The following is a 15,000-nucleotide window of genomic DNA, read 5'->3' on the forward strand; positions in this document are numbered from 1 at the left end:
TCCTCATTTTAGATGATTTTCGCTGTTTTTGCCAATGCCTGGGGCCTAGTGGTACATTCTGGGAAATTGGACTCTTTCTTTTGGATTCTTGGGTGTCTTTTTCACCATGGTGATGTCCTTTGGTTCGTAATAAAGAAGTTTAAATAGACTTCCTAAATTTAAATTTACCGCTTCGAGTGAGCTAGCGGTGTATCATCTTTTCTCTTGCGTCTACGTGAACATCGAGATTATTATGACATCCCTAGATTCTTATAAAAAAGAAAAGAATAAAACATGAAATCAAAACATTATATGTCAATTCAAATCAGAGTAGGACTAATAACTGATTCCCTCTTCAGACAATTATTCTGAATAATAATATCAAATCTTACTGACCATCGAGGGAATGACATTATCAAAATATAAAGATAAATAAGAAGAGAAGAAACACCATCTGATACTGCATACCAAGTCTACTAATAATGAAATGTTAAACGAGTTTCGAAAAACGCACTTTTACAAGATGCATACCCGTCGCCATCTTGTTGTATATTACGGATTTTTGGGGGAAAAAATAGGCGTATTCTGAAGATCCTGCGAATTTTATAACATTTTTCTACATTGTGATGAAATGGTGAGATTGGTAACATTGCAATTGCGCTTTTTTCCTGAAAACTAGGGAATGACAAGAGACCTGTCCTATTAGTGTTTGAAAAGGAAGGAAAGTATGAAAAAGAGTTGATATAGATGAATATATTTATATTTCTCCCCTCTAGTTGTGTTAGATCACTAGATGTAGAGAGAGATCAATAAAAGGGACCTATACTTGATAGTAGAGCCACTATTGGTACTCTTGAAAAGGCCCCACGAACAAGATTCATTGCTCCTAATCTTGAGGTAAAACCCAAATTTCCAAAAAAAGTTGTTTTACCATTGATAAGTTCCAAATTACATTATGCTTTGGGTTGCTTTTAACTTTGGTATGGTGGGAAAAGAAGTCTATCAAAAGCAATGAACAAATTAGCGGTAATTTTACACAATAGCGCCACATAACGGATCATGATGATTTTGATAACACCGGACTCATCACATTCTCTAGTATCCACATAACTTGGAATTATTGCATGGAACCCCCTACCCATTTGCAACAACCTCGGCCCCATAGCAAGTTTGAGCTGAAGCTCAAGAGCACCAAGTGGACTTGGGTTGTTTCTTTTTTTCCTTTATTTGCAGCATAACGATTTGTGTGTGCAGATTATTTCTTGTACGTACAACTGCATCTTTTGGTTCTCTACAAGAATATCATATTCTATTGCCCTAACTTAGTGTTTCCATATCTTAAAGATAAACCCAGGTTTAAGATACTGGAACTTTGGTTCCAAGTGGAAAAGGTGTTGTAAGTGTCTCAGAATATGAGCACAAGACCTTGTATAAAGAGAGTGAAAGATATGTATGTATGGTTGTAGTTTTTGCAGTTTGTGCAAGCCAGTATATACTACTCATATTCATAGTGCTAGGAGTATCTTCTAAAAGTTTATTAAATATGTTAATTATCTCACAGATTTAAAATGGCTTCCCTGAGCAGTGAGCAACAGTTGCGATTCCGCTGGAATGACCACATGCAGCATGTTTCAAAGGTAAAATTGATGATTGTTTATTTGTTTTTTATCAGAAGTTAAAAGACTCATTGCAGGTAGTTTTATATTGATTCACAATAATATTTTAAGTGTAAGGTCTGTCACTTTGAATAAGATTTCATCTTTTTCTGTTGCTAACATGCCATTTAGCTCCTGGCTTTATATATTATATATAGTTGAATATTTCTGTGTGTTCTATGTCATTAATTTTAGAGGGCACTAAGATGCCCTTATCATGTGAATTATTGATTTACAAATGCATTATTATTTGGTTATGACTACTAGAAAATAGCTTTTGCATTCTAATAAGGTACACTGAACAGAATAAGACCAGCTTTGCTTTTTTGAACTTAGCTTCTCTTTTCAGGTTTTAACACTGCAAAGGCTAGAGGAGCAGTTCTGTGACGTGACTCTTGTATCAGATGATGGTTTCGTGATGAAGGCACACCAGGCAATCTTGGCCTCCACATCTGCCTATTTCCAGCGAGTCTTGTCAGAGGTTGCTTCTGATCAGTATCCTATGATTGTACTTCGAGGGGCAAAGTTCCGTGAGATGAGCTGTCTCTTAGATTACATGTATCAAGGAAATACACAGGTGAGTAAAGACTATGATATCTAATGATAATGAACTTATGCTTACAGATTTCAGAATATTAGGGGACGGATTTAGCTTTCCTATTTGATAAAGAAATTCACATGTTCAAAGCACCATTGCCCTAGATATACTTGAATTATTGTTCAGAAACATGTTTGCATCTCTTGTGTTCACATACCATGAGGACACTTAGTACTAGAGGTAGTAAGCAATAGATATCTGTCTTGATATGATAGAGTAGACCAGAGGCTAATTCTTGTAATCTTTTGAGTGTAATCCTTTACTTTGTTATCCTAAAAAAAAGAAGTTACTGATGTAATGATGAGCAATGGTACAGATAGGTGCCATAAGGATGATAAAGCTTTTACTTAAAGTGTGAAGTAATTTACTTGCAAGTAAAATGCTAAAAGTAAGCAAGAATGGGAAATTTAGAGTGAAGTAAACTACTTCAATGAATATGTAAGCACATATCTTATTTGGCAAGGTTTGAAACAAAATAGTGTTGGAATACAATGTTTCTACTGCATAATGGTATTTATTACTTACGTACTTAGTAATAGAAATTATTAATGTGCTACTCTAAAGCAAAATGAAAATCTGTGGTGAAGTTGTCTCACAGACATGTATTGACAATAACCAGCATTGCTTATTGTCGATTTTGAAGAAATGTGCTCCCAATTATTTATACCCTAGTGAGATCTCAGAAGGAATGTTTTTTTATCGCCTGAATAGTCTTTGAATTATTGTTAAAAAAAAAAAACAAATTCTATAAAATCCTGGAAAAAAGACACTGGTATTCTAATTTCATTTTTTAATAGATTCATCCTAAATCTAGTGCTTAGTAACAAGTACTTTTCTATTTTTGTATGTAGAAACTGACTGTGCAAGAAAAAAAAAAAAAAAAAATTACATGTCATTTTTACAAGAAGCACAGGAAAATATTGCAAAAAACAAATGTTACAAGCACTAGATTTTTCATTCAGCTACAAAATGAGCCATAAGACATTTACTTCGGACAAAATTGTGTGTGCTAGAATTTTTGAAGACTCGGAGGTCGTTTCAAGATTTTCTCTCTCTTTCTCTCTCTCTCTCTCTCTCTCTCTCTCTCTCTCTCTCTCTCTCTCTCTCTCTCTCTCTCTCTCTCTCTCTCTCTCTCTCTCTCTCTCTCTCTCTCTCTCTCTCTCTCTCTCTCTCTCTCTCTCTCTCTCTCTCTCTCTCTCCCTCTCTCTCTCTCTCTCTCTCTCTCTCTCTCTCTCCATATATTGTCATAATTGTTTTGGTAACAACAAAATGGGCTATAAGAATAATCTTCCAACATAATCCTCTATTATTTACCTGCATTCCAAAGTATTGTGTAAATTCCTCTCAAGTAATAGCATCTCACTAAGCAACATTTGTTATGGTAGGGTCACACTGATTTGGGGTGTTTATAGGCCTACATTGACCATAGTAGGAAACTTCTCTAAGATCTCAAAAAAAACAAAAAACAGATATTCTGATTTCATTTTTGAACAGAAAAATCTTTTATCTAGTGCTTGTATGAAGGACTTTTTTTCCGATTATGACTTAGTTTTTGGTTTGTGAATATTTTGCATGGACAGCTTTTAGAACAAAATAAAAATGACTTTTTTTATATTTATGTCACTTTTACAAGAAGCACAGGAAAAAATAGCAAAAACAAAATGACACAAGTGCTAGATTTATCATTCAGCTACAAAATGAGCCATAACACATTTATTTTGGACTAATTTTGTGTGCTACAGCTTTTGAAGACTACAAAAGGGTCGCACTTTAGTTGGGGTGTTTCTCGGCTTACATTGACCTTTTTTTTTTTTTTCTGAAATCAAAGAAAAGTAATACTGTAATTCTGATTTCATATCTGAATAGAACAATCTTTTATCTAGTGCATGGGGGATGTACATTTTTCAAATTTGACCAACTTTTTTGTGTGAATATTTTATGTAGGTGATTTTTTAAACACCATAAAAGGGGCAATGTTTCATATATGTTACTTTTACAAGAAGCACATGAATATATTGCAAATCCATATTGCATCATACAATAGATCTACTATTCAGCTACAAAATGAGCCATATTACATTAAAATCAGATTGAAAATGTGTGTACTATGCATGAAAGTGTAAAGCACCGAAATTTCGTGATTTTTTCCTCTTCATTTTTTTTACATTATGGATAATAAATCATATATGAAATAGTTGTATATGATATAATTATCCATTATTTCAATTTATTGTTGCTCTAATGGGGTTTTACAACATACAGTACTAGTAAAAAAAATGATCATTCTCAAGGCCAACGGAGGCAGTCAGAAGGGGAAGCGCACATTTGTTTTTGAGGTATTGGTCCCAGGCTTTGTAACTCTATAGGATGAAACACCCAACTTTCACACCAACACTTCCCTGAAATAAAAGTCATACAAATACAGGGCAGTGTAAAACTATGTATATAAAGTATGTAGTATATACAGATCATTTCCATGTATTCCTTATATGACCTTATGTTTATATATGTTGTTATTTCCGTTTATTTGTTTGTCTGTTGATTGTTTGTTTGTTACGTGTTTCTGGTAATTCAAAAAGTTATGAACAGATTTTAGGGAGATTTTTACCAGAGGCGTATCTGAACCTTACGTAGATGCCGTGACATTTTGGTGGTTTTTGGATTCAGGAATTGATTTGGAGGCAGGAATTATTTGTTCTAACTCAAAAAGTCATGACAAATTTAAATGAAATTTTTACCTGAGGTATGTCTTAGCCTAACTTAGACTCCATAAAATTTTGGTGATCTGGATCATTTGGCAAACCTACACCAGTTTGGGGTGGGTGGGGGATTTGCATGTTCAAAACATTGTGCTCAAGGATGAAACTGATGAAATATGATCAAAGCATAAAGAAAAGAAAATACTCCATATATATGGCATATGATTTTTATATATTTGTATACATTAGTGTTTTTTAAAGTTTACCAGATTTTTTAGATTATTCAAAAAAGATGAAGGTAGGTCTCATATTAGGTGAAATTTTATAAGCTTTCAGAAAATTATTCCTTTTTTTATTTTATCTAATTGTTATATCACAATTGCTGATTCTGTAAGGTGAGGTGAAAATTCATCGATACATCGAAAGTGGCTGATACCACCTGAAAAATAGCAGGTGGGCCTTGAAATTTTCAGGGGAGATTCAGAGAAACTCTTTGGAAGTGCATTTAAATCAAATTTGGCAAGAAGGGTGAAAAATGCCTAAAAGAGTAGATGGTTCCCTTAAGGTTTTATTTGTTCTGTTTGAAACTTTTCAGAAAATGAGCTTAGTGATTCCAAAAAATCACTCAAAATAAAAATGACTGCCCATTCCCTGTTTCATCTCTGTTTACATTAATGGTGCTGATTGGTGCAAACATAACTTTAAATCAAATTTCATGATGATAGCCGTCTAAATTACAGACAGTAATTTCATTTGGAAATTTGCATATATGTTTTAACAATATTATGATTTACATAAATATTTGATAACTATTTTATGTTTAGGTTGCCTTTGTATTAGATTTCATGATTTTTTTCATGAGATCACATGAGGAAGGGCACATCTTGGCAAATGACTGGCTTTGTTCCAGTAATCCTTAATTTTCAATCAAATTACTTTGAAGTAACTTGATTCTGAATATAGAATTTAATTGAGACATTACTTGCAAATAAATTGCTTTGGACTCTAAATCCAGGCTTAAATATCCCCCAGCAGACAACTCCAGTGATTTCTCAACTTTCACAAAGTTCGCATTTTCTCTTTGTAATTTGAAGAGTAACACTTTACATGTGTGGCACTATTTTTACTGATTATGATGCTTTAGATCAGATGATTAGGATTGGGCAACCAAAAGATGTTTTTCATGCATATATCAATATTTACTAAGAAATAAACAAACAAGGGAGAAAATAGGCTAAGCACTGCTGGCATGAAATAGGTGGATCTATCAAGATAGAGAGATTATCTAGACCAGAAAACATGTCTATTCTTGATTATATCAAATGTATCCCCAAAAAATGAAAAGACAGATTTCAATAAAAGTTCTAAATGTACATTATACAAGTGATATATATATATATATATATATATATATATATATATATATATATATATATATATATATATATATATATATATATATATATATATATATATATATATATATATATATATATATATTTATATTTATATATATATATATAATATATATATATATATATATATATATATATGTATATTTATATATATATATATATTTGTGTGTGTGTGTGTGTGTGTGTGTGTGTGTGTGTGTGTGTGTGTGTGTGTGTGTGTGTGTGTGTGTGTGTGTGTGTGTGTGCATGTATAGTTGTTTTATATGCATAAGGATAAACTAACATTTTTTTATGGCAAAGCCATTGCATGCAGCACATGTGTTACAGTGCACAGATTGAGGACCACTGCTCTGTACGATGGCCAAAATTATGCATTCTGGATCAAACTACCACAAATGATTATTCTCCATTTCTTGTAGCTCTATCTTTCTCAATGCCACTTGGTTTCCAAAGGTTGATAGTTCCAAAGAAAGCTGTTAAATGGCCAATTTAAACTTCACAAGAAGGTATTAATCATCATCATCAAGGGAGCTGACGCCGACGGGGGCGCATAGCCGCATCCACCCTTCGCTTCCACCTACGAGGATCCCTCATGGCTAGACGCCAGGCAGGGACTCAGCCCATCTCTATTTCTTCACGACAGGTTTGGTCGATCTGCCCAAGTCAAGACTTCCTCGGTCGTCCCACAGGCCTCCTCCACCCAGGGTTGTCTCGAACAGAGATGACCTGATGGGCAGGATCATCCTGAGGAAAGCAAGCCAGGTGGCCGTATAGCCTGAGTTGGCGATCACGGATTGTGCAGATAGCAGGTCCTGTGCCAGTCTCACGGTGCAACCGTTGGTTGGACACATGGTCCCACCAACAGTACCCCATGCTCTGGCGCAAGGACCTATTACAAAAGGCTTCAAGACGAGCCTCCAAGGCACAGGACAATGTCCAGGTTTCACTACCGTATAGCAAAACTGGCATTATCAGGGCCTTGAAAACCCGTAGCTTGGTCCTTCTGCACAGGTACCGACATCTCCAAATACTCTTGTTGAGAGAGTTCATGACCCCTGCTGCCAGGCCAATCCGTCTGCTGACTTCATGGTCTGACAGCCCAGAGTTATGAACTACACTAACAAGGTATGTAAAGCTCTCTGTGACTTCAATGTCCTTGCCGCAAACACGTACCGACTGAACAGGTTCTCCTAACAAGTCCCCAAATTCCTGGACCTTGGTCTTGGTCCAGGAGACCTCTAGACCCAAGGGCTTCGCTTCATTGCTAAATGCATCGAGAGCCTCCACTAGGGTTTCCAAAGACTCAGATAGAATGGCAATGTCATCAGCAAAGTCAAGGTCTGTAACCTTGATATTGCCCAGTGTTGCTCCACAATGACTTTGAACAGTAGGTCTGCCCAGTATCCAATCCAGGCAAGTGTTGAAAAGAGTTGGCGCAAGAACACAGCCTTGCCTCACTCCTGAACTAACAGAAAAGAACCTCGACAGGCCCCCACCACACTTTACAGCACTTTCAGTACCAGTATACAGGCTTGCTATTAGTCCAATAATCCTTGTTGGAATTCCTCTCAGCCTCAGGATCTCCCAAAGTGACTCCCGATGCACCGTATCGAACGCCTTCTTGAGGTCGATGTAGGCTGCAAGCAGCCCACGCCCAAACTCACGACGGCGCTCTACAATGACTCGAAGCGCGAGGATACGGTCTATTGTGGAGTGAATCCGGATTGCTCCAGTCTCTGGTGCCTCAGTAGATGGTCTCTGATACGTCTCAGAAGGATGTGGGCGAGAACTTTGCCTGGTATACTGAGCAGTGTGATGCCTCGGTGATTGCTGCAGTCCCAACGGTCCCCCTTCCCCTTCCAGAGAGGGATGACCACACCCCTCAACAGGTCAGGAGGAACGGTACCAGACCGCCAGATGGCAGCCAGGACAGCATGTAACCCCCGTGCCATAGGTTCACCACCAGCCTTCAACAGTTCAGCTGGTATGCCGCAAATACTTGCTGCTTTACCACTCTTCAGCTTGGAAATCACCCCCCTAACTTCAGTTAGGGAGGGAGGGTCCTCACTGATGGGTGGATCCGGCAGCGGGATCTCGACACTACCCGCATCCAAGTTAACTGTTGGTGGGTCAACCTGGTACAGCTGCTCAAAATACTCAGCCCAACGTTCCCGCACTGCAACAGGATCTGAAACGTTATGACCACTTACTGAGTGAACTGCGGTCACCTGTGAAGAGGGCTTGGAGTTCAGCTTTCTCAGGGCTTGGTATGCAGGACGAAGGTCATTTACTAAGAACTGGCCTTCTACCTCCTCTGCAAGACTCCTAATAAACTGTTCCTTGTCCCTTCTTAACAGGGACCGAGTTCTGCGCACATGAGAACAGTGCAATTCCCGATCCCCTATCAGACGAGCCACATGACATGCATCTGTGGCTTCCAGTGTCTCCTGCGAGATGGAATTCTGTACTGCTCTCGGGCGTACACCAATCGTATCTTGAGCTGCATTAAGCGTTTCACGCTTAAAGGTATCCCACAGAAGAACAGGGTCTGTCAGACTGTCAAGCCTTGCGAAACGATCAGAGATTGCCTCAGCAAACCCGCGGGCACACTCCCCCTCCCTCAGCCTGTCCAAATGAAACACCCTAGTGTGATCATTTGACCGCTGGGGAGTTTTGAAGTGGACCCGGAGGGTAGCCACAACCAATCTATGGTCAGTACCTCAGAACTCAGCACTCCTGTACACCCTACAATTGTGAAGGATCCTCCAACGAGTGCTAACGAGTATGTGGTCGATCTCCTTGGCTGCATTACCCGCATCACTGTACCATGTCCAGCGATGTGGGTCTGGGCGCTGGTACCAGGAGCCAGAAATCCTCAATTTCTGGGACCTAGCAAAGTCCCGGAAAAGGAGGCTATTTTCGCTACCGGCATCAGCTCCTGAACCATGGGGACCGACAGACATCTCATAGCCAGCTCAATCACAGCCAGATACCACATTGAAGTCACCCAGAACAATGCGAATATCTCGCCGGGGACATCTGTCTACCACAGATGTAAGTTTGGCGTAGGACATCTCTTTCACGTCAAGTTTACAAACATCGTTAGGAGTGTACACAGCAATAAGAGACATGAAGCCAAAAGATAGCTTCAATCTCAATACCATTATATGCTCATCAACAGGAGTAACCTCTACTACCGAGGGCTGGAGTCTGCTGGAGATGGCAATAGCTACTCCCTGGAGATGGCGGCCGTCGCTGCAGCCCGACCAGTAATAGGTGTAGCCACCTACACAGGTCATGCCGCTGCCAGGCCTCCTCACCTCTGAGAGAGCAGCTACCTCAACTCTCAGCCTCCCCAGTTCCCTTGACAGTAGAGGCAACCGATAGTCCTGACGCAAAGAACGGACGTTCCAAGCCCCCACCCTGACTTTCCGCCCGAGGTTCAGCCTCTGGCAGTCGCTCCGGGTAGATGCCACCTCTGCCACCCCTACCGACGCTGCCCCATATAAAAGGGGGTGGCGGGTTGCGTGCCCCATCATCCACCTGTGGGGTTCCCGAGGGCTTTCCCCCACAAGTTTCACTCTGGGCTGGCGGCCACCAGAGCGCAGGCGAGATGAGTAGTTCCCGTTCCCAGCCTGCGCTCCAGCAGTCACCCTCCCAGCAGGGCCCACAGTCTGCCTCACTTGCTGGGTGGGAGAGACTTTTGCCCTCCTCCCAGCCTTTCCGTTTATTTGAAACACTGCCGATTGGTTATATCTGGGGGGAGGAGGACTGGCAAGGCCCACCTCCCCTGAGCCTCCCATTTACCCCAGGGGGCTAGGAGGCAGGAGTTGGTACAGGGCCAGGGCGTGTCCACACGCCAGTGGGCCATGACCCTGAACCTCTGGGGCCTCTTGCTGGTCCGAGATCCCCCTCAGTTTAGCCTGGAACCGCAAGGTACCCAGTTTCCATGGGAGGCCACGAGGAGGCACTGGCAGGGGTAGGCTTATGCAGAGCTGCTCCCTTTTTCACATGAGGCTAGCCAGCGGTGGCAGCTGTAAGGCGAGAAAGCATGCAAAAGCTCTTAACACTAACTAGACTACCACTCCATCGCTTCACACCACCCTGCGCATGAAGCACCCACCCAAGGTATTAATGCTCAACATAAAATAGATCTAGCGCGGTGAGTGAATTCAAGTTTGAGCAAACATGATAAAGAACCTGTCTGGAGTGCTACATAGTTGGATTAGTGCCCATCCTAGGGCCTCCTTAGCAAATGTATTCCCATTTCTAGTTGGTTATTAAAAGTTCTAGAGTTGGGAAGTAGAGAAAATTGTCCTGCTATTGAGATCTTGTTTTCTTGAGAGATTACAAAATGATTCATAAAACATTTATTTTGGAGTAAAATTGAATGTGCTACAGCTTTTGATGCCTGCAAAGGTAGAGTCTCAAAATATCGGAAGTTGAATTTTTGTGTATTTTCAAGATTTTTTTAGTATTAAGAAAATGAGGTATAAGAGTAATGTTCCTATTACATAATCATAATTACATAAATTTATTTATTTATTTATGTATTTTCTTTTTTTTATTAATATTTTTATAATAATTGGAATAACTGATTTCAGAGGAAGTTTCTTTTTTTTTTTTTTTACAAATATGTCACTTTTACAAGAAGCAAAAGAAAGCATTGCAAAAGCAAAATAGAATAAACATGAGATTTATTATTCAGCTACAAAATGATTCATAAAACATTTATTTTGGAGTAAAATTGAGTGTGCTACAACTTTTGATGCCTGCAAAGGTAGAGTCTCAAAATATCGGAAGTTGAATTTTTGTGTATTCTCATGATTATTTTAGTATTAAGAAAATGGGGTATAAGAGTAATGTTCCTATCATTTACCTACATTCCAAAGTCTTGTGGAAATTCCCATCATATAACAATACTTCACCATGCAACTTATTTTATTGTAGGATCACATTGATTTGGGGTGTTTCTAGTGTACAATTATCATTTTTAAAAATTATCTAAAATCCAAAAAATATAACACAGGCATTCTGATTTCTTTTTCAAACAGAAAAACCTTTTATCTAGTGCATGTTCAAAGCACTTTTTTCAGTTGTGACCTAGTTTTTATTTTGTGAATATTTTACGTAAACAATTTTTAGAACACCATATATATTTTTTTTATTATTATTTTTATTATTATTTTTTTTTATTATTTATTTATTTTTTTTTTTTTTTTGTCACTTTTACAAGAAGCTCAAGAAAAAATAGCAAAAACTTTGTGGAACGTGCAATATATTCAGCTATGAAATGAGCCATAATATGTTTATTTCGGACTTAAATTGTGTGTGCTATTCGTAGAAATGTAATGTATGGAAATATTGCAAGTTTTTTTCCTCTTCATATATTTTACAGTTTGGATAACAATTGTTCTATGAAATAATTCTGTATGATATAATCAACTATTATTACCCTTTATTGTTGGTCTAATGGGGCTTTACAACATATAATACTGGTCTCAGATATGATCGTTTTTCATGCCTGCGAATATCACACTCGCAGGCCGGGACTTAAGAGAAAAGGCCACAAGCATTTGTTTTTGAGGCGAGGGTCCCAGGCCTTGTATCTCTACAGGACGAAACACCCACCTTGCAAACCAACACTCCAGTGAAATACAGACATACAAATACAGGGTGGTGTAAAACTATGTATATAAGATATACAAGTATATACAGATCATTTCTGTGTATTCTATGACCTTATATTTATATATCTTGTTACTACTTCTTCTTTTTCTTTTTTTCTTTTTTTTTCTTTTTCATTTTCTCTTTCTTTTTTTCTGTTTCTGTTTCTTTTTTCTTTTCCTTTTTTCTTTTTTTTCTTCTATTTACTTTTTCTTTTCCTTTTTTCTTTTTTCTTCTATTTTCTTTTTTCTTTTGTTTTCTTTTGTTTTCTTTTTTCTTTTTTTTCAGGATAATACAAAAAGTTATGAACAGATTTTTATGAGATTTTTATCAGGTGTCTCTTAGCAGTACTTAGATGCCATTACATTTTGGTGATGATCTGGATAATAATCAAGAATATTTTTTCTAACTCAAAAAGCTACGGACAGTTTTTAATGAAATTAAAATGTGATCTGGATCATTTGGCAAACTTACCCCCTTTTTTCAGTGCCCTTAAGTCTGAGAGAGACAAATTAATTGATGGATGGCACTGGAATTATCCAATTTAGAGTTAGCTCTGAGTAAGAAGTGAGGGGGCTTTTTCAAAAGGAAAACAAGGGAAACCAGTTGGATCAGAAAAGAGGATTGGAATTGCATGAGTTTCAGAGTATACTTTTGGCTAAGAATCATTCAGCTAAAAGACCCTAAGGAAGATGAAAAGACAGTAAGATGTCTGTTCATTGGCTGACACATTCAAGGTGTCACAATAAGCATTTTAAAGTCAGAAGGAGAGAGGGGTTGCCCATGTTACTGACACATACCATTCAGTGACCAGTTAAATCTCGAAGGGGAGAAATGTTATGAGAGTAATTGTAAGCATTAGATGTCAAGAATATGTAAACAGCATTGTATGTATGTTTTTGTAAGAGCTGTATCACTAAGATCAGTTCTAGATCAGTTTAGCCACTTGTATGTTATGGGATAGCAAGACGTAATTCCATATTCAGTACTATTTTAGTTTAGGTATTGAGTTATAAATGGATGGCTCAACAAGAGTTTAGTCAGCATGGAGTAATTACTGGTTCTAACTGTCTCACCTGTTCACCTTTTTCGTTTTTAGGGAAAAAAATACATTAAGATAACTATAATGTTATTAATTCTAATAGTGTATACCGTACCTCCGAGATATGGAGTATAATATGTGCCCATGAGGTATAGTATATTGATGAAATAATTAGATTTGATGCCTCAGGCCTTTTCAATTTGTAGAAATATGTAAATGATTATCGAAAATTGTAATTTCTTCTGTGAAGGAGTTGGCAGCTCTTTAAAAAAAAAGTGCAATAGGAAGATCATGGGTAAATCTGTAAAGACTTTAAAAGGCCTTAGAATATCTTTTAATACAATGGAAATTAGATGGTGCATGAAAATAAATGCATATATCCAGTTCTCCTTATTGATCATGATACTCTAGATGATGATGATGATGATTTTTTAAAATTTATTTATTTATTTATATATATATTTTTTTTTAAGCTTCTAAGTGCTTATAGACAAATATGTTGAAAGAATGTGTATATTTACATGTTTTATTCATTTTTTCAGGTAGATCAGAGTTTGATGGAATCTGTCCTTGAGGTTGCTGATATGCTCGAGGTGAAGGGGCTCTCACGTATACGTTCCAATACTTCCCTAAAGAAATTCATGGGACATACATCCCCAACTGCCTCAAATACACCAGTCACAGAGGAGCCAAGGTCAGGCTGCAGGTCTCCAGAGGATCAGTTCTATCAAAGCAACCAACAGGAAAGCAGGACCCTTGAGGCAGATGGAGGATGGAGGGGGTTGCAAGGCAGCACAGTGAATGACAATGGCCCTTCCAAGGAGAACATTCACACACCAGCAGAAGCGATCTCTACCTCTCACACACCAGCTCATGCTCCTTGCCACCAAGGCAACACCCAGGAGGACCAGGATGAAACACAGACTTCAGGCATTGATCTTTCCTTAGCTAAGAATGAACCTTGGTCACCCAGGGAAGGTATTGCTCATGCAGGACCAAAAGAAGATATTGAAGAAGAAGGATTAGGCCCAGCAAAGAAAAAAAGAAAGCATGTACGTATTGAAAGGCTTAGGTCTTCATATATCCTTTCTTTGTTTTTGATACTGTATCACATATAATTTTATGGCTTTTTAATGGCATTGTTTGATTGGAGACCAAAATTTTTTTGGGATGTGTAGATGGTCATACTCTATACTGTTTCTATTAGAGTTTTTTATTTGCCATATCATAGTTATTTGGTAACTGAACTTACAGGCAGTTTTCATACTTTTAAAGCATTTGCCCTGAGTTTGTGCACTTTACCATAATTTTTAGTGAATTTTGTGACACACAGATGGCTCTACAAGTGCTCAGCCACCAAGGACCTATTTGGTATGTTCTAGTGACCGTATCTGATTTTTCCTATCCTTGAATGTGCAGGAAAGTTTGCAGGGATATGCAGGAGATTTTTTCCAATGCTGTTTATATTGACTCCTTAGTGACAGTACTTGTGGAGCCATCTCTATGTAAACAGGATTAATAAACTAGAATTATAATGGTTATGGTATTTATATCATGCCAACTGGACCCATTTGTTTAAAGAAGGAACGGTGCATTTCAAATTATATCAGGGTTATGTATGAGACATGGTGTTAGGACAATAGATGGATTCCAGCTGACGTCACACGTTTTCATTTTTGATAACTGCGCAGGAGCTGGCAGGCAACTCATCACGAAGGTGTTGTGGCCCCTATCAGAAAGGATCAGATAACAATCAGCAGATCCATGCGAAAAGTATACATTCTTTGTTCTTTTCTATTATAATCTTATGACTGCATTGTCTGAGGAAGAATGGAAATGGTATAAATTGAAGCTTACACTCTCAAATGGTCATATGCTCCCTGATCCGTATTCACTCCTGAAAGAGTAGAGGAATGATATTACTTTGCTTGATACCACCTAGTCT

At 38.1% G+C, this 15,000-nt stretch overlaps 1 protein-coding gene across 4 annotated transcripts in view; it reads left to right on the top strand.

The window, feature by feature from the left end:
• The first annotated feature begins 456 nt into the window (after nucleotides 1-456).
• The window catches only part of LOC113821423 (protein abrupt), a 16,654-nt gene continuing 2,110 nt past the window's right edge, over nucleotides 457-15,000 (top strand). For 2 of the 4 annotated variants that reach the window (XM_070113634.1, XM_070113635.1), the window contains exons 1-4: nucleotides 457-613; nucleotides 1,541-1,616; nucleotides 1,984-2,211; nucleotides 13,598-14,107. In XM_070113634.1, the coding sequence (XP_069969735.1) occupies nucleotides 1,548-1,616; nucleotides 1,984-2,211; nucleotides 13,598-14,107 (807 nt within the window). In that variant the 5' untranslated portion in view covers nucleotides 457-613; nucleotides 1,541-1,547. Of the gene's footprint in view, nucleotides 614-1,540; nucleotides 1,617-1,983; nucleotides 2,212-13,597; nucleotides 14,108-14,388; nucleotides 14,656-14,746; nucleotides 14,829-15,000 lie in introns of those variants that run through there. The other 2 variants (XM_070113636.1, XM_070113637.1) reach the window with 2 other exon arrangements.

The sequence above is a fragment of the Penaeus vannamei genome, chromosome 34, assembly GCF_042767895.1.
Source record: "Penaeus vannamei isolate JL-2024 chromosome 34, ASM4276789v1, whole genome shotgun sequence".
Taxonomy (NCBI): Eukaryota; Metazoa; Arthropoda; class Malacostraca; order Decapoda; family Penaeidae; genus Penaeus; species Penaeus vannamei.